The following is a 22,782-nucleotide window of genomic DNA, read 5'->3' as shown; positions in this document are numbered from 1 at the left end:
AATCTTCAGGCATAACAAGCACCGTGCTCCGAAACACTGGGAGCACGGAACCTGAAACAGACCCGCGCTTCATGGAGACGATTCACGCTGCCATGAAGCTGAGAAGCACGTGAAGAGCGACGCCCCTATCACCTATTGTATACACGGTACTCTGTATCTAGCGACCAGTAAGCAGCCTTCCGGTTGGTACGAAGTACGCGTATAGGAAGCATCTGTGGACAGGTCGACCACCATGTATCTCTCTCTGACGAGTTGCAAGAATAGAAAATTCAACCTTTGAGCTGACGTTTACTCAACCACGGAAATACCACATATGGAATCGTCGCCGAGGGTGTTGTACACAGTCATATATTACAGTGTACTGCCCTGCGCATTGACCTTTTCATTCTACGGGGGGGGTTTTTTTTTTTTGAGTGGAAGAAAAGGACTCGTAATCTCGTCCGTAGCGTGAGTTGTGGGTGTGGATGCCAGAAAGTCGGCCTGAAAACCCCCCGATCACGTGATCAAGTCGAGCGCCACAACTCTGCACCGCCACGGATGTGGCGTTGAACATCGTTCATCTCCGTTCTTTCGCTTCTCCCACACCGAAAAGCTCACAACGGCAGTGAGATTGTGACTAATCCTACATTTGTTGCAACTCTTCGGCCCAGCGATCCGTGTGGACAATTTGCTTGTCTTCTCCGCGCGTGCCTCATCTTTTATCCCAGGCCCCGGGCCGATTCTGTACTCATAATGACGATATAGTCCTTCCTTTAGCTCTTTCCCCAATGTCAGGAGTCATCAGAGATTGTTCCTCTCGTTCACCATGGCCGAGGCCGCATTCAAGCAAATGATGGCAACAGCTTTGCGGCAGACGAGGCCACAATCCTTTCGCCACACCAAACCGCTTCGATATCCCCAACGTTCCTTGTCCACCGCAGCGGCCGCCCAACCTCAATCAGCTGAATCCGAGACTCCCCAATGGCAAGCGCATACTGTGCAGCCGGTCTTGCAATCTCGACCTGAGCGGCGCCGATTAGACAAACTGCGAGAGGAACACGAACCACGTCCCTTCTCTTCCTTCTTGACGGACAACTATTCCCGGGAGCACAATTACCTGCGTATTTCTGTCACCGAACGATGCAATTTACGTTGCCTATATTGTATGCCCGAAGAGGGCGTGCAACTGTCGCCATCGGCGCAGTTGTTGACAACACCAGAAATTGTCTATCTTGCTGAGTTGTTCGTCAATCAGGGCGTCGACAAAATTCGGTTGACAGGCGGCGAACCTACTGTACGAAAAGACATTGTGGGTTTGATGCAGCAGATCGGTAACCTGAGGAGAAACGGCCTTAAAGAGTTGTGTATCACCACAAATGGAATATCTCTTCATCGCAAGCTTGATTCCATGGTCGAGTCCGGCTTGACTGGTGTTAATTTGAGCTTGGATACCCTCGATCCTTACCAGTTTACCATAATGACCCGCAGGAATGGACACGATGCTGTTATGAAATCAATCAACCGCATTCTGGAGATGAATAAGTTGGGCGCCAAAATCAAGCTGAAAATCAATTGCGTGGTCATGCGTGGATTGAATGAAAGTGAAATTCTGCCATTTGTCGAACTTGGTCGAGAACAAGATATTGAAGTGCGATTTATTGAGTACATGCCCTTTGACGGGAACAAGTGGTCAGAGAAGAAAATGATCAGCTTTGACGAAATGCTTGCGCTTATCCGACAAAAATATCCCGACGTACAAAAAGTCGAGGGCCACAAGAACGATACCAGCAAGACCTACAAAGTCCCTGGCTTTGCCGGCCGCATCGGGTTCATCACTAGCATGACTCACAATTTTTGTGGTACCTGCAACAGACTTCGAATCACAGGCGATGGCAATCTGAAGGTCTGCCTATTTGGAAATGCCGAAGTTTCTCTGCGCGACATTCTTAGAGAATCCAACAACGGAAAGCCTATTGACGCCGAAGCCATGGAAGCCATCCGACATCTCGAGATGAGCCGACGGCAAGGCGTACCAGATAGCACTGGTGAGTTAGGAGTCTCCGAAAAGGAAGCTAAACTACTCGACGTTATCGGCATGGCCGTCAAGCGAAAGAAGGAGAAGCATGCCGGCATGGGCGAGCTGGAAAACATGAAAAACAGACCAATGATCCTCATCGGTGGGTAAGCCATGACAATCTTGTCCTAATCCCAGGTGTTCATGCATTTCTGGCGATATAAAGCTCATTTATGTTGCAAGACATGACTATTTCTATAATGAACATAGACCACATTCCATGTCTGAACATACACTGCCCTTGGATATGTTTTTCTCATTGCTTGTCTTGTCAGTGGTCATGCTGACTTTCATGCTTTGTAGATGACTCGCCTCCCAGATCTTCCACACCAACCTTGCCACGGCTACAGTCAATCTCCCGACCCATGGTTCCTGTCGGAGGGAACCAGCTTTCCTTCATTCCTCTGCACATACTACCAACTTCAGCGCCACACACATCCTGGTCACAACGGCGACACATATCCTTCTGCTCGGCGCCCGATCCAGCTGTCACCCGTCGAGCTTATAGTCAATCGGCAGCGTCACAAGCTCGATTAAGGCTCAACACATACCGATATGTGCACACGCGGGAGGGTTTTCGATACATCCCATCGGAAACGTCAGAGAACATTCCTGGATTTGCAACTAGCACTTGGGCCGACAGCAGAAAGCGCCTTGAGCAGCAGAGACGGCCTGCCAGGGATAGAACCATTGCTCTCGCCAGGTACTCCCAATTTCTCACACGGCAAATCACGCGATGGCGGGTGGACCGCACAAGAAGGCCAGCTTCTGAAGGAAGTGTACGGCAGAGCTCCTCCTCGTCTTCTGACTCCTCCGAACCACCTCCAGCGCTCAACCACCTCAACTCTAGTGGTGAAGCGCACATGGTTTCGATTGCCGGTAAAGTGCCGACAACACGATCTGCCACAGCAACGGCTGTGCTACTCTTTTCTAACAGTCAGACCTATAATGCATTACTTGCAGCACGCCTCCGCAAGGGTGACGCTCTTTCTGTGGCTCGTATAGCCGGGATTCAGGCCGCCAAAAAGACGGCCGATCTGATCCCGCTTGCACACCCAGGCCTGAGCATTACGGGAGTGTCTGTAAGGCTGGAGCCTTTTATAAATGGGAACTTACCCGTACCCTTCAACAAGTCATCACTCGGTCTGAATCAGAAAGCCAAGATGTTTGGTGGCGTCGTCATCACGGCCACCGTGCAGTGTGAGGGCAAAACGGGCGTGGAGATGGAAGCCATAACCAGCGCGTCCGTGGCCGGCCTTACCATGTACGACATGCTCAAAGGGGTCGACAAAGCCATGGTACTGACGGCCACTCGTGTGGTCGCCAAGAGTGGCGGCAAGTCGGGAGACTGGGTGTGGGACGACAAGACCAATGCCATTGTGAAAGACCAGGACAAGGAGAAGTTGGAGGCTTTGGAACAACAGGAAAAGGACATCAAATTCAGAAAAGTCAAGGTCCGGATGCGAGGGGCACAGACTGAGGTTGCTGAGGACGGCGAGGGACGGCTTCCTTCGGGACAGGAGGATTCCGCCTCAGACTCGAATTCGGTTAACGGCGATTCCAGTGGGGAGCGCAAAGAGATCGTGCCCGAGGGAAACCAGAACGCGGCTGGCGAGGCTCTAACGCCCCCAAGAAACAGTCCGCCATCTCAGCAAGTCGCCAGAAGTGGTAGGGTTAGTGGTGATGACTTCCTGGATACCAGGAGACAGCGCCTGGGCCAAGTGATAGGAAACCGATTTCCACCTGCGGATCGAATAGAGGAGCCCGACCAAGGGACAGAGACCGTTCCAGCAGAGAAGGGTCAGGCAGTGGAGTGAAGATTAATATAACAAATCTTTGGATCGCAATCGCCTTTCCTAAGAGGTTCAAGTTAATAGGAGGCTTGTGATATAGTGTAGATAGTATGCCTTTTGCTGCCATCGACCCGTGAATCGGTCCCGGAAGAAATGCGCCGGAGTAAAGCCAGCAAATCAAGAACGTACATCCCTCATACCAGCACCTTTCGATAGTTAAGAACCAGAGCAGATGGATGGAGCTTCAATTCAACTCACGGACTGACGCGAACAGAGTGGTATCACACTTGTTTTCCCAAATCCATGTCATTTGACATAAACTATATCTATGCTTGAGGGTATCATGGGCAAACCAAACCATAGGTACGCCGCGACGCCAGATGCAACAGTGCAAGTCCATCACCATCTGTCGCACTCAAGTTACTCCGAATCTGCAGTAATACCCGAGATGGGACAGTAGATGGCAAGCTAACCACAGAGAAAGAAATGCCCGCAAATATTGAATGATGGAAAAGAAGAGCTTCATCTCAACCAGACCTGCTCAAACACGCCTCGAAGCGGCTTCTCTCCAGCCAACTCTTCCATGAACTTCTCCGACACAGGCGTGATAAGGGCACTCCACAGGCCGAATCGTGTCTTGGCCCAGTCGAGACAGAAATGATGCGTTCTCAAAAACTCGGGTACTTGGTTTCTCGCGCCGTTCGCGCTTGTTGCGGGCAGCATCGTCCATCGACTCGCGTACACCGTGGGCCCGATTGCGAGTTGTTCGAGACTGGGTTTCTGACCGCCTAGGAGCGCTGGGAAAGCCCACTCTATAAACTTGGTCGCGTACTCCTTTATACTGTAGTCGCCCATTTGGCTGAACACTTGGTTCTCGGGGAAATTGCGGATATGTATGGTCTTGAGATTCGCCAGGGCAGGAAGTGCCGTTTTTCGCAAGCGGACCATCTCGTCGTTCCAGGGAAAGCCCATGCCCAGAGATTCGAGCTTAGGGCACAGCCGCGAGATGTCGTCGATTGTGTCGACCCACAGATCGGAACTGTACCCGCCGACGCCAAAGGGCCGAGAGGTGTCTAGGCTGAGATGCTCGCGGGGTTGGAGGCGCGATTCAAGAACGAGAGTGTGTAGGGTTGGACCGTGTTCTGCAATAAGGGTCGAGGGGCGTTCGAGGATTGCGGCGTTTTCGAACAGCAGCGATAAACCGCGCAGGCCAGTGAAGGAAGTGAGGAAGCGGATCACGGCATCTTTGAGAGCGTTGGTTGGGTTCTCGTGCCGCAGGAGGAAGTGCTTGAGCGACGGAATTATGCGAGGACTTTGAGGGGCGTCAGGAGCGTACGTCGACCAGTGGAATGTGCCAGCTATAGATTCGAGAAGTTCGGCAGTGCCGGGGCAGGATTCGAGAGATAGGCGCTCGAGTTGACAAAGGAACAGGGCCTGCTGGATCGAGGCTGGTCGAAGAGATGTGAGGTCAAGCCCGCAGAGTGACAGTTCGCGGAGCTGTGGCATGCTTTCTAGCGCGAAAGCCGTGGCGAAGAAGGTATCTGAAGGCCGCGGGATTTGGTCAAAGAAGCCAACCCTTGTCCGGTGGTATTGTTCAATTAGATGTCTCTCTTGTCCCAAGTGTAATCTTTGCAGACTGTTTCTGTTTGCAGAGATGATCTTTTCTACTCCATCTCCTTCGTTGACCGTTCGGCTCTCGAGGCTGGATAGGTTGGCAGGCACGAGGGCTGTTTCCTCCTGCCAGGAAGTGACTTCACAGAAACTTAGGTGCCGGATGGTGTTTTTATGGCGCTGTGTGAGTAGGCTAAGGGCTTGCGGGCTCAGTGGGCTCTGATGAAGCAATCTACAAACGTCAATGTCATCCCTGAATGTATGAATCGTACTTGGCACATACCCAAATCTGATCAAGCGTCCCTTGGGTATAGTGTTGAGTATTTCGTTCACATGCACTTCCACTGAGACTGCGTCGGACTTCGTCCTGCGATTGTACACCGAGTTCCTCCTATTCGTCCTTCCATGTCTTACCGTGAGATCTCGGACAGATTCAATTACCGGTGCTCGAAGAATAGTCTTTAAGGCTTTTGATTGTGGTAGGTCGAGATCGACACTATGGTAGAGACGGGCCATGGTCGCATCCTCGAGGACGCGGCATGCTCTGGAGAGGTTGAATAGATCTCTCCGTTTGTCAAGCTAAACTATAAGCAAGTGACTTCTGCAATCGAGAAGTAGGGGCTCTCACATAGCTGACAATATGGAGTCTCAGCTCATCAGGAAGACTCAACAGCGGGCAAGGCTGCGCCAACGGGGGTATATCCATTGCGGGTTATGGGAAGGATGAGGGAGCACAACACTCTCTCAAGGAGAGATGCTTCGGCGTTTCTATTGAGTCAGAGGACCACGGTAGCGACCCGGGAACTGCGTGAAGTCAACATTTCATATATCCTGGTAGGGGTCAAGCTAGGGAACGACGTTAGCAGCACGCAGCCAGACATAAGGAATGTGGACCCAGCGCGGTCAGCGGCGACAGAGGCAACATTATGTCAGACCCGATAGAGTCACATGGGTTCCGACTTGTGTTTGAGGACAACGGAAATGCGATGGAGGGCGGATGGAGCCAGCGAGACAAGAGAGGTAAGCGAGAATGTGATTCAGCTTGAAGCCAAGCACGTCGGGATTGAGGACCATGAGAGGAAAACACGAGGACAGTCCGGGAGGTGGAGCCAATTGGGAATGCCCCAAGACTGATCAGTATCGCGAATTCGTAATGCATAGTTCAGGCTGGCTGGAGCCGAAAAAGGCGGTCATTGCGCAGTCATGGTTGATTCTCTGGCACGGGATGTAACAGGGAGAGAGAAAAAACTTGTTGAATTTGGTAAATAGTGATACGGATAAGAAATGATCTAATCGCCGTCCGGAGTTGGCGGCGAGGCGGATCAGAATAACAAAAAAAGACAAAAGCAGCGCCGCGGAACACAACTCAGCAATCGGAGGTCCACCACTCCACCTACATTGCCTCATTATTAATTCTGGCTCTTCATGCTCATCCAGCGTCTCTCGTACGTACTGTGATACTCGCGGCCATGCAATCCGGTGCTCGAAGAACTGGCCGAGTTTCATCCATAAGGCTTCATGTCGTCAGGCTGATAAAGCGTAACAGGGCTCCTGCTGGATGGATTCTGTAATATCTATTGTCCTAGACTAGATTATTCAGGAACTCCCCCTAAGATCTTCATACCTTAACATTCCCTGCTTAGTGCTGACGGCATTGAACCAGCCTTCTCGTTGTATCCGTCCCTGATCAATTCCACGGGTGCTGGCATTCCATCTCCATCTGAGGTTCACCCAAAAGACCACTGCAAAAATCTGACAGGAGGGGCACTTCCATAGCATTGACTGGAATGGCAGAGCTTTCAATTTATAGAATACAGCCCGTATGATGATGCCCCGGGATCCGACTATTACAGCTGGAGTGGCTGCCACTTACATCGATTGGAATAGTAGATACCTCTAGGCAGTTGAATACAGCCCGCAAATATATGTTCTTCAGCCAGCCTAAGTCTTGATAGTGACCGCCAGATATTGCAGCATGTTTCATGCCTTTGTACTCACGGTGTACGTCCTGCTCAATGACGGCAACAGCAGAACTCTCTCACCCACGGAATACAGCCAGTTGATATACATTCTTTCTTTGTCGCTCCAGATTATGGCGACTGTCATGGTGGCATTTGTATAGACCATGTGCCACCGTAGCAAATTGTTTGTCATGCCGTATGTACCGCCGTAGACCAGTGTTTCGGAGCGGAAGAACAAAACTCCTAATCTCAAGCCACTACTACATCAGACCTCTGGTATCTAGCGACAGATTGTGAAACAACAGCAACATACCGCAATTCGCCCTGGCAATCATTTGTCCCTGTCAGACTGTCAGACTCCCCAGAGTGCAGATCAGGAATATCTAGCGATTGCTCTTGGGCAGTCTGCCAGAGCACCGTCGCTTGTGAGGGCATTGTTTTGCCGTTTTCAGCTTCAGTCGCATCCTGTCGAAGCTACACAAGGCGAGATCCTGTTCAGCAGTGCATTTCAGTACAGCGCATGATGTGCCCTAGGTGAAGGGGAGGTTTTAAACACATACCAGATGGTAGATCGGGCTACGTGATGTGAGTTGCTCCTGTTTCATTGTTCTCTGGATGCGGCAGGGAGGTGTTCTGCGATCATGTCGTGGAGGTGCGTCAACAAAACATCGCCGCGACTCCATGGCATGGGCTGTGGGAAGATGAAAACGCGCTTTCTGTCTTTGTTCTCCTCTCTTCATTTTCGTTGCTGTACACACTTAACCAGCCCCATCACCATCACCATTGCCATCTTCAACTCTTCGAGGTCATCAAAATGCCGTTATATATCAATGGCGCCAGGTCCTCGAGCCTTCCCCGAAGCTCGACCGATAGCGAGATTGATGCTCGTGAGCATCGAGCGTTGCATCCTGGGCCGTATGTTCAGCCACCAGATGCTAATGGTAGATTCTGACAGACCTGCCCATTCTAGAACTCGCCATGCAGAGCCGGCGTTGAACACTCAAGCTTCGACCACGTCCCCTCATCCTTCTGCTTCGGGTTCAGCTCTTCAGACCCCTACTACCACCACTCCTCTTGGCTCTCCCCCGGCTTCAGCTCTTCAAAACCTTACGACCACCACCGCCGCCACCACTACACCTCCTGGATCTCCCCCGGCTCGAGCCTTGCAGCTCTTGTCGATCAAGCGTCCTGAGACGCCAAAAACTCCAAAGACCTCGGGAGCTACGCCTGCACCATCGCACTCCGAATTGACGGAGCTCGCTGGCAATGGACAAGAAGCTTCGGCAGAACAAGCCCCGCCTGCTGCTGATGGGCCAGCGTCGGTTAGTCGATGAATGCGTCTCTTAAGCCGAAGAAGGCTGACAATCTATAGGAGCGGCAAGTCATCAATAACTAGTGTCGTGTTTCATAAAATGCCCCCTCAAGAGACTTTATTCCTCGAATCCACCACCCGAATACAGAAAGACTCGGTAAGATCGTTCATGGACTTTCAGGTTTGGGATTTTCCTGGACAGCTCGACTATTTCGACCCCACATTCGACACCACCGAGATCTTTTCCGAGATTGGAGCTCTTGTGTGGGTTATTGACGCACAAGATGACTACACTGATTCATTGAATCGATTGACCACAACAATCCTGAACCTTCAAAGCACCTTCCCTCACATCAATGTTGAGGTTTTCGTCCACAAAATTGATAGTCTCAATGAGGAGCTGCGCTCGGACATCTACCAAGACATTGTACAACGAGTCAGTGACGACCTCAGCGATGCTGGGTACATCAATCCGAACATCACGTATCACTTGACATCCATCTACGACCATTCCATCTTCGAAGCCTTCAGTAAAGTCATTCAAAAATTGATCCCCCAGCTTGACACTCTAGAGAACCTGCTCAACATCTTAGTCAACAACTGCGGAATGGCCAAGGCATACCTTTTCGACATTCTCACAAAAATCTACGTTGCTAGCGATACCCGACCAATCGATATGGAGGTGTATGAAATGTGCTCGGACTACATCGATGTCATTGTGGACATCACGGACATCTATGGTTATGAGCGCATTCATAACAAGGTGCTGGGAGAGCAAATGCAGGAGGCTGAATCATCAGTAACCATTCATGATGGGACAATGATCTACCTCAAGGAGATGAATAGGTGAGAAAAAGCATCCTAGCCAGTGTCCACCGTACTGACCCTATGCTAGATATCTCTGCCTGGTTACAGTCATCAAGAACGATGAGGCAAAGGACAAGAAGGGCCTTATTGACTACAATTGTCACATCTTCCAGGATGCACTCAACGGCGTCTTAGATCGCAGCTGGGAGAAGGACAAGTCTATCGAGAACGGCATTGGTGAACACCTGAATGATGGTGAGCAGGCTCAGGCAGCTTAGCGTCCGTGTAGACGAATGAGGCATTCTTTTGCTTGTCCATCCAGCAAGTCTTACGCAACAGTTATGATTGGCCATGGAGCTTTGAAAGATAACTGGTGCCATTGTCAAAGCGCGTTTGCTCCAGTGAAACAGCATTGTCGCTCGTGCCACGTAGAAATTGAACCAACTTAGCAAGGATGGACTCACCAAAAGCAATGACAATGATAATGACCACAATAGACATGTAGTGACCAGCTTCCCTACCGTTGTCGTGTTCCAAGAGTGCACATTCCCATCAAAGAATGTCACTCGGTAGATCAGCCGGACTTCATCCCAGCCGAACTGAAATGCCAAGACTTACATCAACCTCTGTCAGACGTCGCCATCGCTGTCACGATGGGAACAAAATCCTTCATCTACATGCAGACTCGCTTCTCATCTGAAGCAGAAAATACTATCAGTCTACTTGGTGACGTTGACGGCATCAATCCCGACTCTCGAGAGCTTCAACAGATCCAGGAGACCGTTAGCGCTACTGAAAGTGCGTCGCCACATTCTCTAAACCCGCGTATCCAATTTTTGCGTCTTTCAGCCATCGTACGAGGCAGACAGGGCGTCCTTGGATCAACTCCTCCCTATCAGCCGGCGCCACCATCTCTGTATCGAGCACTCGGTGTCGACCAAGAAGAAAGCGTAACCGATCCAGTCGAAACACACACGCGGTCACCTCTACGCAATCTCGCCTACTCAGTACGACCGACCCGGCATGAGTCACGACCATTCACACATATAACGCGCCAACCTCACCTTCAAACTCTCCAGAGAGGTCTCCTTTCGAAGCCCCTCAAAATGCCTCAGACCGGATTCCAGGCGCTGATACTGTGCGGTCCGGGCATCGGTCTTAGCACTTTCACGAGTGTCCCCTCGGAATTTCCCAAGGCGCTGGTCGAAATCGGCAATCGTCCTATGGTATGGTACGTCTTGGACTGGTGTTACCGCATGGGTGTGACCGACATCACACTCATTACTCCACCAACATCAAAAGAACCCATCGCAGCGGCCCTCGCACAAAACCCATACCTCACCTCTCTCCCATCACCAAGTCCCGACCTCCTAGCTCCTGAGGATCTCGAATTCACCACCCCAACCGCCGAACTCCTCCGTCTCCCCGAGGTCCAAGCAGTAATCAAATCCGATTTTGTTCTCTTGCCGTGCGATCTCATCTGCGCCATCCCTGGAGAAAACTTCCTCGAAACGTATCTCACTCGGCTTGCTGGTCCTGGCGGTATCGGGCGCAACGAAGACATCGAAGCTTCGCGCAACGAGCTCCTTGCATTGGGCGGCGAACGGCGCGGCCGTCGGGGCGGACTGAGCATATGGTACAACACTCTCGACCGTGAAGAATCCGTCAAGCACGAAGAATGCGACTTCATGTGCACCACGAAACTCGACCCGGAGCACGACGTCCCTTCATCGTTGTCCAAATCATCTCAAGGCCAGGGTATATTGCGCAAACTCGTCTGGGCCATGCCCATGTCCGAACTCTGGGATCAGTGTGAGGAGGACAAGTCCTGGAAAATTCGACAATCTCTGCTGCGCAAGCACGGCGCCATTAAGTGTCTGACCAAATACCGTGACTCTCATATCTACTTTCTTCCATACTGGGCGAAAGAATTCGCCAGATTGAACGAGGACTTTGAGTCAGTCAGCGAAGATCTCGTGGGGACATGGGCAAAAGCGGAGTGGCGCAAACCAGCGTACCGGGCACGATTTGGCGCACGGAAGATATTCTCGCAGACTTCGAACCCGGAACGGAATGATATACCCCAGCATGAGCGACCGATTGAGGAGGAGATCGATCTGCTTTCGCTAAGCAGTACGCAGATCACTACGCAGGCGCAGGTAAACTCGACGCCGGCTGTGCGCACGGCCAGACTGGCCTCAAGAGTTCAGGCAGATCCGGATGATAGCATCATCTCGCCGGTCGAAGGATCCCATGACTACGAGGAAGCCAGCTCAGTTCCTGTGGTGCCGCCGATACTGTCGTACATTCTACCTTCTACGCCCGAAACACCGCTCGTGAGACGAGTCGATACTACACCATTATTATTATCTGTCTCGCTATCACTCGCCAAATTGCCATCTATCGAAGAGTGCCTTGCCGCCAAGACACCCGTATCCCCGTTCTCGCACCAGGTGAAGGTCCACGCCACCACGACCATTGCGCCGCGGGTCACGATTTCACGATCGGACACGCTGATCGATAGTAACAGTACCATTGCGACACAGTGCGTGATCAAGTCCAGTGTCATTGGGGCGAGCGTGGCGATTGGGACTGGGAGCAGGATAACGGGATGTGTGATCATGGACGGCGTGACAATCGGCGATAAGTGTGTCCTTACGAATACGGTCGTCGGAAAGAAGGCAAAGGTCGGAAACAAGACGACGCTCGTCGGTTGTGAAGTACAGGACGGGAATGTGGTTGCGGATGGAACGGAGGGTAAAAACGAGAAATATCTGGTAGGTGGGTTGGAGGATGAGATGGAGGGAGAGGAGCTGGGATTCGATGATAACGATGATGATGGAGATGATTGCGAGGGACTGGATCGAGAAGAGTCGTGAGAGTCCACAGCTTCGTATTAGCAAAGTGAATGATCCACAAAATTCATAGACGATATAGCATCAGCGGTCGTCTGGGACACAATAATTGCGAGTGCTTTTAGGCTTCGGAATGACGTCGGGGAAACCATCACCGCCAAAGCCAATGAACGGTGGTAACTCCTATGGCGCCCATTCTATATGCATTCACTCGTCCTCTGCTCGGTGTCCTTATGCCTATGGAGTGACCGTCCTCGACAACGGAGTTTCCTATGTTTTCTATCGCCGGGATCGCGTGGGTTTTAAGTTACTAAGAAAGGTAAAGACCGTATATAATAAGGGTATATTACCTTAAAAAATAAATTACTAGAAAAATAAATTATTATCGATAATATTCTCTTTGATTAACTATATCTTAATTTAATATTAATTCTTAATTTGATATTAAGTCTTAAATTTAATATTAAGTCTTGATTTAATGTATAGTAGAAATACGTATAAGTGAAGTAATTTAGCTAAGAGAAAGGCGGTCATAGTCTTGGCGATATAAAGTAGGTGTTATTCTAAATTGGCCTTCCTTCTATTTATTTTTAAACCAAGTTCGATTTTAAGTCTGTCTCTACCACTTTCCAAGCCCTAGAAATACTAGGAAAGGAGTTTATTTAAATCCTAAAATAAACCCACCACTGAAGAGAGCGTTTTCTGAGCAGACCTAAGAGGCGCGCTGTCGCAGAGCGCGATGGCGGCCTCTAATCCGGCCCAGAAGCGCAAATACGAGGACAATTTGTTAAAGGTAAGCCTTATGTTTTCTTGCTTTTATTTATTGATATTTTATGCTGTATTATCCCGCTATAGAAGTTCTCTTTAGCTGCTTTTCTAGGCACGAATACAGTTTCTAGGGGGCCCGAGCTTTACGCGTCTCTGTGTCCCTCCTTGAACTGATATATAGCCTAACTGCGCTGCTATCTTTTGGATATACCTTTACTTATTGCTGGGGCACCGCTAACAACCTCTAGGCATTCTCTCAGAATGTTATTATCATCCCAGACGACTCTGATTTAGAAGACGATGTAAGTTATCTTACCTTTAGGAGCTGTCTCAGCCCTATTAGCATCCCTATACCTAGCTAGGAGGCCTTCACATTTCTCTTTAGCAATCCTGTGGACCACTACCTCTCACAACAAGAATATAATAGCTAACTGCATTTGATAAAGGTTATAACAGCTCCTGCTCCCAAGAGACTGAAGTCTGAGACGTCTACATCAACTGGCCGAACGAGCACCCCGATTCCGCTCACAAATGGGTCAACTGGCCGAGCCTCTTCCTCCCGTGGCGCGAGCACAAATGGTGCTGCTGAAGCCCTACCATCACGTCCTTCCACGCCAGACGCGGCGCTCTCCAGGGCTGTAAAGCCTTCCCCACAGTCTACTGGCAAACCCAGAATTTCTCCTTGGAAAAGAAGATCTCCATACGCACATCATGAAAGAGATGAACAACGGCCGCGGCGTGCGCCGTCGGTGGACAGTACGCGACCCTCTACAAAGCCTGCCAGCTCTGTGCTGGAGAAGATCATGGCCGTGAAGACTGCGACAGATGAACTGGCGGTCAAATTCAGAGACTCAAAAAACAAAGAACAAAAGACGAAGCAGCCGCGTACGCAGTCTAGGGCGACATCGGTAGTGTCCACTATACCAAAGCCCACTGTTCCTACCAGCCGCTCTTCAGTCACCTCGTCAAAATCTACTGCTCAGAGGGTAACCTCTATAAACGTACCATTTCACAATGTACCATTACGACTCAGTCAAGAGCAGAACATTCCCACACCTACCCAGAAGAAGCCGCTGCCAATGCAAGCTCGGATAGAAGTCGTGGTACACTCTTCTCAAGAACTACTTGAAAAGTTCCGTGGCCCCGTGCCGAAGTCACTGTCCGATCAGAGAAAATCTATGCTCAAGCAACTAAAGAAAGGCCCAGCCATCGCTCTCGAGAACCCCGAAGAAGCACGACGTCTCTTTGGCGACTGCTTTTCGAACTTCTTACAGCCAAAGTTGGACGACGAGTGTAACCAACACATGAAGAAGCTCGCTACCAAGAAGGCTAGAAAGATACTAAGAAGTAACGCTCAAATCGACGACGAAATGACCCAGTCACTCAAGAATCTCAGCATTGGCGAAGAAGTACTTCACCCAGCCGAAGCGGCGAGACAGATCCTCACAAGTCGCTTTGACGAGCAAGTCACTCCTCCGCTAACCTTTACGAACGAGGTCAACGAGAAACGCCTACACGGGAAGTTCCAGTTTATCGACCGGTATGTCTTCAGTCAGGCGGGTATCAAGACGGCTCCACCAAGGACTAATTATGGCTGCGACTGTTCGGAGTGCCATATTTCCTGCAAATGCTTCACGAAGGATTGGAAAGACAAAGCCGGCCATCATATCGAACAGAAACCAACCTACACTCGCCGAGCCGATGGCATTGTCGTACTTTCAGAGCAATATCTCGCCCAAGAGCTCGATCCCGCCGCCAAACACTTTGAAATCACAGAATGCAATGAGCTTTGCAAGTGCGGTCCCGACTGCTGGAACCGAGTCGTGGGAGAGGGCCGAACTCTACCACTGGAAATATTCCAAACTGAAAAATGTGGCTTTGGTGTACGGTCATCACAAGATATCGTGAAGGGCCAATTTATCGATCTCTATCTAGGAGAGGTAATCACAGAAGAAGAGCTCCGCGCTCGAGAGGATGCCGTGGAAGAGGCTGAACCCAGCTATATCTACACGTTGGACTGGTTCAGCTTTGGCGGGGTGTCGTATCATGTTGACGGAAAGCGCTTTGGCTCAGCCATGCGGTTTATCAACCACAGTTGCAACCCAAATGCTCGCAGCTTCATCGTCCAGGTTCACAAAGGTGACAAAAGAGTCTATTACCTCCCCTTCTTTGCTATTAAGGATATCAAAGCCGGCACGGAGATCACCATCGATTACAAGGCCAAGAGAGACGAAGATGACAACGAAAGTTCAGACGCTGATGCCATTGCTGGTGTGCATAGTGGCGATACAGAACTAGCCGATGGACTTATTCGGTGTCAATGCGGAGAGAAGAATTGCCGAAAGTTCTTGTGGAAACCTGGCGTGAAATCCAGGCGCAAGAAGAGGGAAGATTGATTGAGCTTGAAATGAGTGTGAGGGACGGCCAGAGAACTCACCGTTACGATGCATTTTTCTTTTTGATGTACGACTACGATTGACCTCAGCGACGGCGTTATGGAGCTTGTATGGAGCTGACGAGACTTGGGGATCGACTGGCGCATAATCTCACGGGTCACATGGACTTGAGTTGAGACCCAGGATGTCAAGGGTCCAAATATTGTCATGATGTAAAATACTATGATTGGAGCTCCAGGTTCTAGACTTTGCCAAAATCGAGGACGATCAAGGCAAGAGTCGGCGTCAATAGCACGTATATTGTCTGCCACACTACCAAACCCTTATCAATCCCATGAAAGCGAGACAATTGTGATTGACGGAGATGACCGAATTGAGTCGGCGAGTATTCTCGCGTCTACGGCCACATATTAGACTGGAGGCAAGGACAACGTGGTATACGACTTAAGGAAGACTTATAAGGGTGTTCAGTAAGTGACTCAAAGTCCAGAGTTGTTTCTATCTCATCGAGGTCTTCTGCATTCGTACCTAATTGAAGAGCGATCATTGAAGGACATTTCAGTCGGTCTGCTCTGTTCAATAGGGAACAATGACCGTCACTCTACCAACCATTCAGCGCCTGGAGCGGTCTGATACCGAAGGAGTCATCAACGCCATCATTAAGGACGGGTGCTGCGTCGTCAAGGGCTTCGCCGACGCCAACACCATCTCGACAGTGAACAGGGAGGTCCAGCCATACCTCGAAGCCGATAAACCATGGAAGGTGAGCCCCGATCCATGACCACTACTTAGAGCTAGTCCCTTGTTCATCTTTATATACTCCGCAATATGGAATCCCCCTTGGCTAAGCCCTCTTGGAACCAGGGTGATTTGTTCCCGCCCGAAACGCGGCGGTGTCCCAACCTCGTCGGCCGCAGCCCAACGGCCAGGGATACATGGTTCGTCGACCCGCTGATCCGGGCCGTGAACGCGACCTTCATCGACAAAACCACGTCCAACTACTACGGCGAGACCAAGCACACATACACCAGCGAAGCCGTGTGCACCATCGCCCTGACCTTCGACATCGGACCGGGCGCCCAGGCACAGCGCCTCCATCGCGACGACAAGAATTACCACGTCGACCATACCGATCAGACACCGACACCCCAGGGGGGCGGGGGCTACCGAGTTGGCTCGGACGTGCTGATCGGCTTCCTCATCGCGGGCGTGCCGACGACGTACGAGAATGGCGCGACGTTGGCGATCCCCGGCAGTCATCTGTGGGACAATGAGCGAGTGCCGCATCTACACGAGGCCACGCACGCCGCGCTCGAGCCGGGCGACATGTGGATCATGCTGGGCAGTTTGTACCACGCCGGCGGGGCGAACATGACGCAGAACGAGCGCCGGGTGGTGCATGGCTTCTTCTTCACGCGCGGCTATATGCGCCAGGAGGAGAATGCCTATCTGGCGAATAGCCCCGAGGAGGTGTTAAGCTGGACCCCCGAGGCGCAGAAGGCTATGGGGTATACTTTGTCCAGCCCGAATATCGGGGCCGTCCTGTTCAGGACGCCCCTGGACTACCTCAGTGGACGACAGGGAGACGATTTTGGCGACTTTGATCCCAGCCAGGAGAAGAAGTAGCGAGGGAGGATGGTGGTGGCTGATGTCGGACGCGTGTATGTTGAACAAACGGCTCGGAGATATTGCCGCGCTTTATCTGTCGCTTGCCTTGTGTCGGAATTCAATCGCTACCACAAACCCTTCTTATGACAGCGTTTGCCTGCTCAGAGTGAGTCCTTTTTTGAACTTAAGGCCACCTACATAGCATGCGCGAGGCGTCGCCCCTAGGTTCTCCGTACGTCGTGTTGCGTTGTGCAGGACAAGTCGTGCTTATGCACCCATGAGGATGCGAATGACCGCAGCTCTGATGGAAAGATGGCCTCTTATGGTTCAATCATCAACAGACTTTGGTTGGAGCACCAAAGTTTGACACTTGTCCGTGAATCTTACGATTTACGACTTTTCAGAGTGATGTCTGGTGAGAGCCTTGAAGATGAAAGGAACAGCAGTGGTTGGTTGAGTTGGAGGGAATAATTATTGGATAAAGCACCATCCCTAAAGCGCACACTACAGAGCCTTGGAGCTTGACAGTTGGCAAACTTCCCAACACGAGAGATTTCATGCTGATAAGTTTACTCTCGAACGCCAACATGAAATACAACGGTATATAGCCTGTTGCTGCTTCTGCAATCGGAGGGCTAAAAACTCTCCTGCAAACTCAAGACCAGTGCATTGTCAATCGCTTCCTTCCTGAAACCCGGCGCCCGACCCAGACATGCACTGTCTTCCACCATGCGCTCAAGAAACGCCTCCACATCAAAGGTAACTGGCGCTTGTCTACGTCCCATCAGATCTTGGAACGTAGGCGTGGAGCCAGGCGAACTATGTGCCGCGGCCGTAAACTCCGCCCAGGGATCGGAGTTGGGCTTATTCGATATGGAGTGAAGAAGGTTTTCACTTGCAGCGGCCGCGGTGCTCTGCATCGTCGGGAAGACAGTCGAGGGATTGGTGTACATTTCACTTAAATCGCGTGCCAAAAAGGGGTCGACAAGGGGATTCCCGAGGCCCGCAAGCAGAGGACTCGGAGTCCGAATACTGGGCTCGGTCGGGGTGAAGCTGGAACTGGATGTCTCGCTCAAGCCTCTACTGGCCTTGACGAGGATGAGGACGCTAGGATCAAGTTCCACGAAAGAGCTCTGGCCGTCGAGGAAGATCCCCTTTGTCTTTAGGTATTCCTCGACGTCGTGCGAGTCGTACCACTCGCCGCCGAACCCTATGTTCTCGAGCATCTCTTTGGTTGATGCCTCCATACGGGGCGTCTCCACTTCGATAAATGGTTGGGGCCCGAACGCCTTTGCTGGACTGACCATATTAGGAGGATAGATTGGGTTGCCACCATCATCGCGCCGAGGGAAGTGCGTGCCGGCCCCACCGATGTGGAAGAAAGGCACGTTCCAATTTTCCAGGGACTCGCCAGCCTTGCGCTTCAACATTTCCTGGAATCGTTGGAGCATGCGCTTGCGGTTCGAGAAGCAGAACGTGAATCGAAACGCACGCTTGATCCTGTCCGGGGAGATGTTCGGAACCGTCAAATAGCGGAACGCGCGTTCCAGACACATTCTGTGCAAGCGTCGTGCGAAGGTGGTCTCCTGGAAGCTGTACGTATAATTGCCTTGATGGTATGTCGGCTTCAGAGGTCGCTCGAGAGCGAGTGGCTTGTTATAAACGGCTTCATCGGAGAATGCGATCTCGGGGACTGTAGCGTTGAAGGACATCAGGTTGTCGAGGCCATCCAGGTTAGAGCTGTCATTGTAGAATGTCGCGAAAAGCGTGTTGGTGTCGTCATTGCTGGTGTTCGTCAATTGAAGTTCTTCGAGGTCGGCATCTGCGTCGGTAGAAGTGCGGCCGCCGCTGCTTCTCCGGTCGATATTTGTCGCCTTCGTGGAGCGAGACACAGTCTTCGGTTCCATGGAGTTGTTGCTACGTCTTCTCTCGTTCCGGGTACCGGATTGATCAGAATCGCCCTTGGTGATTTGGGCAATCTTGTCATCCTCGTCGTCTGATTCAGAGGATGTAATCTTGGCCAAGGCGACAAACTCCTCTGTCGCAGCCTGCAGTTGGCGACCCAAGGTATAGTGCGACGTTAAGATTCCAGCATCGACCATGTTGTCGTGCAAACTCAGAAAGGTCTTGTTCATTTGGTCGATAGTATCCTGGAGATCTGTCACCTTTTGCTTCAGCGCTGAGATGGTGGTCTCTTTGCGGTTTCGATAGGCTCGCTGGGCCAGACGGATCTGGGTCCGGCGGCGATCTGCTGCGGTCTCATCATAAGTGTCAAGCCTAGGACGACCTCTTTGCTTCTTGCTCTCTGGTTGATCCTCGGCGTCACCTGCCGATGCTCGTTTAGCTGCCCTCTTTTTCCTTTGTGTTGGTGACTGTTCCGGTTCCACAGACGACTGATTGCTGTCGGTCAATGGCCCTGTGAACACGAGACCTCCGTAGAACTGGTCCGATGATGTAGCTTTGTTCTTGCGAGAGTCCGAAGTTGGGTCCTGATAAGGTTCCATCAAGGCTTGCGGGTAGCGAGAGGCAGACAGGATGTCGTCAAGACCTCCATTAACTGGTCTGTGGCTCTGAATGGCGGCACTGGACGAGATAAGAGCCTGGGCGGGGTCGTCCACGATAGATTGAAGGGAGGTATATGTTCGATCGCCAAATTGCTGCTTTGCAAAAGCTTGCATGGCGACGGACATTGTCAGGCCAAGAGGGTAGGTTGAGGCCAATGTCGAGAAGAAATGATTAGTCAGTCTGACTTAGCTGGAATGGAGAAGGCTGAGAGGCTGTGTCCCAAGGTCGTTGCTGGCCACCTATATCAATTACCGATGGATAACTGGTAGTGATTGGGCGCCTTTATCTTTGGCACAGATACACCAGCCGATCGTGTCGGGTATGCCTCGAGACAAGGTAGATGGTCTCTTTCAATATCTGACCGAACAATAAGCCCATCCAAGTACTTGCGACAGTTCCTTGGGTCCACAATTTGGGCGGAGAGTGGGATCTATCGACAACCAAACACCTTTTCTGGACATCAGAGAGTGGATTCAGAAAGGAAGAGTATAAAATGGCCAGAGAGCATTGTAATAGCACCTCCTCAGAACTGCTGCTTTAACAAGATCACGCAAGACCTGGAGAATTAGTCAGACATGGCCAGGCAGGTCTAAGAGGACATAAAAGGTGAGATCGGGACTCCTTAGAGCGACTGGAAGGCTAGGTGTCTGCGATCATGCGTCAGCCGTGCCGCGAAGAGGAAGAGGCCAGATCACGATGCAAACGTAAGGAACCCGAGCGAGGGCCGCGACTTTGCTGAGGTTGAGCGGCAGCCTTGCTCGAACTAGAAGTCGTACTCATCGTATTGCAGAAGTGATGGGATAGAATCTAACTAAAAGAAGGTAAGAAGGAATGAGTGAATAGTAATCATGTCGACCGAGGTCAGTAGTAATTGTCGAAATGTCTGGGCGCTTTAACGGAGTACGCCCGTGTACGCCATGGTGCATTTCATCCGTCACCATCCTACGTCCGTAAACAGTCGACCACCAGCGACCATCCTATGACAGTGTCTCTCCCTCCAAAGGCAGCAATATGCGGTCATCAAATTGGCCATTGCAATGTTGAGAGACGTCCAGGAAACTTACCCGCTCTTCTGCTCCCAATGCTGGCGTTGCATATCTGACGCAGATCCCGTATGTACATGCAGGATTGTCACAGGGGAGTATGCGGAGAAGGATGCCATGTCCACGCTTCTGACTTGTCACGTCAATACCAGGGCAGTTGCTGGTTCTGGGTCTATCGAATTCCATTCCTCCTTCGCAGCTATTAAAATCTGGTATCAAGTATCTAACCCATCCCTGCCAAACCGTCCTATGCAAAGTCCATAGCCCTAAAGCCTCTGTCCAGAATCGAATATCCTACTCTTACATTTCACATATCTTCATAAATTTCATTGCCTGTTCCATCCACAGGTCGTCGACAACAGGCGGTCGGCGACCGTAAACAAAAGCCCACCCGTCGTCACACCTTTGCTGGTTGTGTCTTTATGCACGTTCCATGACTTCAAAGATGCCGTCAAGAACAACCGGGCCCTGCATGCTCTCGCTCATGAATTCCATCATTGAGCACTGAGAGGACGGCGTGGAAGCATTGGTGTTTGCGCGAGGTCTAGGCTCTAGCAAGCCCAACCCAATGAGCTCCACTGGGTCCGCATATTTTTCCTCCTCAAGCGCCATGTCAATAGCTGAGGGCTGCCGACGGATGAAGTTCGAAGGGCTCGATGTCGAGAGGACGGGAGAGATGGTATTGTTCAGGTTCTCAAGGGCTTGCATCCGCACCCTGTTCCCGAAGCTGCTGAAGGATGAACTCGGGGACGACTTGACGGAAGAAGCGGCTGTCGAGCAGCTCATTGTGCTTGAGCTCTTCCGTGAGCGATGTAGAGGATTGTGACTGAATATGGTCTGCAAGGATAACCGGACTCGCGATGATGATGAAGTGTGGTTGCGAAGGCTTCTAGGTACAGGTTTAATGGATGGTTCCTGGTGAATGATTGACTCGTAGTGATAGACTAACTGTGCAACCGCCATTTCCTGGAGCGAAAATCAAATTTCTTAAGTCAATGAAGGACTGGTATTTCGTATCAAGCTTAGTAGCTCTTTCAACTCGACGTTGTCCAGCAGGTCGTCGAGGTGGTAGCGGAAAAGAGAATGTGGTCAGTGAGTCCTGTACAGCAGGTCTACCAATGTTGCCTAGGAAATCACACAGGCAATCGCAGGTTGCTAAAAGAAAAGCAGGTCAGTGCAAAAAGGGAGCAAGCTGAGAGGTCAGTGAGACATTCCTGTCGAGAAGGTCCATGTCAAATCTGTCTCCCGGAGACATTATGTATAGCCCGGGGAGCCGCTTGAAGCGTGGACCACCTGCTCAGACTCAAACGATACATGATAGGCAATAGCGTCACTAGATCGCTAGGGAAGTCTGCGGGATTGTCAAACGTCAAGGTGCCTTGTCAAGACAGGCTCTGCTCCTGAAAGGCCAGGATGTGGAAAACTTTTACCATGGTACGGAGTACCACAGTTGCTCGCAAAGCTTCCAAACGAAACGCGAGTGTCTTGCAGCTTGACGCGATAGCACCCACCAGGCTCCCTGGTCTGGGCCTCCCCCGTCGTCCTGCGAGATCCCACTGGTTCAAGCACACAGACCTGGCGTTGTTGCAGCAATCTGACTGGTGCCCAGTGCCCACTCCACCCAGAGACCCTGTGGCCAGGAGATCAGTCTCCTAGCCGGTTTGTTTGGGTTTGCTTCCTCATCGACGCGCAACCGAACCCTCCGAAACAGACGCGAGAAGAGATTACCCCTCCAAGCGGAACAAAACCTAGCTTGGCTCATCTCAATTGCTCGTTCGAGAGGCGTTTCAGGAGAAGATCTCAATCACCTGAGGGGCTGATCCTTTGTCTCCCCTGTCGATACCTGTCGATATTTTGGGACTAGACGGGGACTGCAAACCATCGGGGAATCCTTCGTGTTCCGCAATGATTTGATGTTATCCGCACCAAGACCTTCTCGATCAGATTGAGGCTTCTCCTGTCGGACCCGTGCCTCAACTGTGCATCACAGCCTGGAGCATGGGACTAGCA

At 51.2% G+C, this 22,782-nt stretch overlaps 8 protein-coding genes across 11 annotated transcripts; 5 read left to right on the top strand and 3 right to left on the bottom strand.

Moving 5' to 3' along the window:
- The first annotated feature begins 612 nt into the window (after positions 1–612).
- Positions 613–4,017, top strand: PV05_07252 (molybdenum cofactor biosynthesis protein A). The gene is made up of 2 exons (XM_013460059.1): positions 613–2,156; positions 2,357–4,017. Exons 1-2 carry the CDS (start codon positions 806–808, stop codon positions 3,868–3,870), a joined length of 2,865 nt encoding a protein of 954 aa, XP_013315513.1. The 5' UTR covers positions 613–805; the 3' UTR covers positions 3,871–4,017.
- On the bottom strand, positions 3,894–6,477 carry PV05_07251 (uncharacterized protein). Its single transcript, XM_013460058.1, has 4 exons — positions 6,086–6,477; positions 5,741–6,036; positions 4,105–5,689; positions 3,894–4,052 (listed from the first exon to the last, which is right to left on the bottom strand). The coding sequence occupies exons 1-3, from the start codon at positions 6,161–6,163 to the stop codon at positions 4,369–4,371; spliced, it is 1,695 nt and encodes a 564-aa protein (XP_013315512.1). The 5' UTR covers positions 6,164–6,477; the 3' UTR covers positions 3,894–4,052; positions 4,105–4,368.
- Positions 6,478–7,691: 1,214 nt separating this feature from the next.
- Positions 7,692–10,019, top strand: PV05_07250. Of its 2 annotated transcripts, none has more exons than XM_013460056.1 (4): positions 7,692–8,003; positions 8,389–8,740; positions 8,791–9,576; positions 9,626–10,019. In XM_013460056.1, exons 2-4 carry the CDS (start codon positions 8,685–8,687, stop codon positions 9,813–9,815), a joined length of 1,032 nt encoding a protein of 343 aa, XP_013315510.1. In that variant the 5' UTR covers positions 7,692–8,003; positions 8,389–8,684; the 3' UTR covers positions 9,816–10,019. The 2 variants fall into 2 exon arrangements, with proteins under 2 accessions (XP_013315510.1, XP_013315511.1); XM_013460057.1 differs by having other exon boundaries at positions 8,374–8,740.
- Positions 10,020–10,190: 171 nt separating this feature from the next.
- On the top strand, positions 10,191–12,560 carry PV05_07249 (uncharacterized protein; the record flags this gene model as incomplete). Its single annotated transcript, XM_013460055.1, has 1 exon — positions 10,191–12,560. The coding sequence occupies one exon, from the start codon at positions 10,191–10,193 to the stop codon at positions 12,414–12,416; it is 2,226 nt and encodes a 741-aa protein (XP_013315509.1). The 3' UTR covers positions 12,417–12,560.
- Positions 12,561–13,109: 549 nt separating this feature from the next.
- PV05_07248 lies at positions 13,110–16,005 on the top strand. 2 transcript variants are annotated; one of them, XM_013460054.1, is made up of 3 exons: positions 13,110–13,185; positions 13,409–13,462; positions 13,607–16,005. In XM_013460054.1, the coding sequence occupies exons 1-3, from the start codon at positions 13,132–13,134 to the stop codon at positions 15,554–15,556; spliced, it is 2,058 nt and encodes a 685-aa protein (XP_013315508.1). In that variant the 5' UTR covers positions 13,110–13,131; the 3' UTR covers positions 15,557–16,005. The 2 variants fall into 2 exon arrangements, with proteins under 2 accessions (XP_013315508.1, XP_013315507.1); XM_013460053.1 differs by lacking the exon at positions 13,110–13,185 and having other exon boundaries at positions 13,233–13,462.
- A 140-nt stretch (positions 16,006–16,145) lies between these two features.
- PV05_07247 (uncharacterized protein) lies at positions 16,146–17,277 on the top strand (the record flags this gene model as incomplete). Its single annotated transcript, XM_013460052.1, has 2 exons — positions 16,146–16,319; positions 16,421–17,277. The coding sequence occupies 2 exons, from the start codon at positions 16,146–16,148 to the stop codon at positions 17,180–17,182; spliced, it is 936 nt and encodes a 311-aa protein (XP_013315506.1). The 3' UTR covers positions 17,183–17,277.
- Positions 17,278–17,598: 321 nt separating this feature from the next.
- Positions 17,599–20,594, bottom strand: PV05_07246 (uncharacterized protein). The gene has a single exon (XM_013460051.1). The coding sequence runs from the start codon at positions 19,852–19,854 to the stop codon at positions 17,800–17,802; it is 2,055 nt and encodes a 684-aa protein (XP_013315505.1). The 5' UTR covers positions 19,855–20,594; the 3' UTR covers positions 17,599–17,799.
- Positions 20,576–22,068, bottom strand: PV05_07245. 2 transcript variants are annotated; one of them, XM_013460049.1, is made up of 2 exons: positions 21,722–22,068; positions 20,576–21,661 (listed from the first exon to the last, which is right to left on the bottom strand). In XM_013460049.1, the coding sequence occupies exons 1-2, from the start codon at positions 21,733–21,735 to the stop codon at positions 21,193–21,195; spliced, it is 483 nt and encodes a 160-aa protein (XP_013315503.1). In that variant the 5' UTR covers positions 21,736–22,068; the 3' UTR covers positions 20,576–21,192. The 2 variants fall into 2 exon arrangements, with proteins under 2 accessions (XP_013315503.1, XP_013315504.1); XM_013460050.1 differs by having other exon boundaries at positions 20,576–22,068.
- Positions 22,069–22,782: the final 714 nt, after the last annotated feature.

Source organism: Exophiala xenobiotica (assembly GCF_000835505.1).
Source record: "Exophiala xenobiotica strain CBS 118157 unplaced genomic scaffold supercont1.4, whole genome shotgun sequence".
NCBI classification, from domain to species: domain Eukaryota; kingdom Fungi; phylum Ascomycota; class Eurotiomycetes; order Chaetothyriales; family Herpotrichiellaceae; genus Exophiala; species Exophiala xenobiotica.
Note: the sequence above shows the minus strand (reverse complement) of the source record. Positions and strands in the feature narration are given on the sequence as shown.

Coding starts and splice junctions, on each gene's coding strand:
- PV05_07246 (XM_013460051.1), bottom strand. CDS start 19,854: ATGTCCGTCGCCATGCAAGCTTTTGCAAAGCAGCAATTTGGCGATCGA.
- PV05_07245 (XM_013460050.1), bottom strand. CDS start 21,735: ATGGCGGTTGCACAGTTAGTCTATCACTACGAGTCAATCATTCACCAG.
- PV05_07251 (XM_013460058.1), bottom strand. CDS start 6,163: ATGGATATACCCCCGTTGGCGCAGCCTTGCCCGCTGTTGAGTCTTCCT. Junction 6,037..6,085: donor GACTCCATATTGTCAGCTAT/GTGAGAGCCCCT, acceptor CTTATAGTTTAG/CTTGACAAACGGAGAGATCT. Junction 5,690..5,740: donor GGACGCTTGATCAGATTTGG/GTATGTGCCAAG, acceptor TGACGTTTGTAG/ATTGCTTCATCAGAGCCCAC.
- PV05_07252 (XM_013460059.1), top strand. CDS start 806: ATGGCCGAGGCCGCATTCAAGCAAATGATGGCAACAGCTTTGCGGCAG. Junction 2,157..2,356: donor CAGACCAATGATCCTCATCG/GTGGGTAAGCCA, acceptor CATGCTTTGTAG/ATGACTCGCCTCCCAGATCT.
- PV05_07250 (XM_013460056.1), top strand. CDS start 8,685: ATGGACAAGAAGCTTCGGCAGAACAAGCCCCGCCTGCTGCTGATGGGC. Junction 8,741..8,790: donor CTGCTGATGGGCCAGCGTCG/GTTAGTCGATGA, acceptor GACAATCTATAG/GAGCGGCAAGTCATCAATAA. Junction 9,577..9,625: donor TACCTCAAGGAGATGAATAG/GTGAGAAAAAGC, acceptor ACCCTATGCTAG/ATATCTCTGCCTGGTTACAG.
- PV05_07248 (XM_013460054.1), top strand. CDS start 13,132: ATGGCGGCCTCTAATCCGGCCCAGAAGCGCAAATACGAGGACAATTTG. Junction 13,186..13,408: donor ACGAGGACAATTTGTTAAAG/GTAAGCCTTATG, acceptor AACAACCTCTAG/GCATTCTCTCAGAATGTTAT. Junction 13,463..13,606: donor ACTCTGATTTAGAAGACGAT/GTAAGTTATCTT, acceptor CATTTGATAAAG/GTTATAACAGCTCCTGCTCC.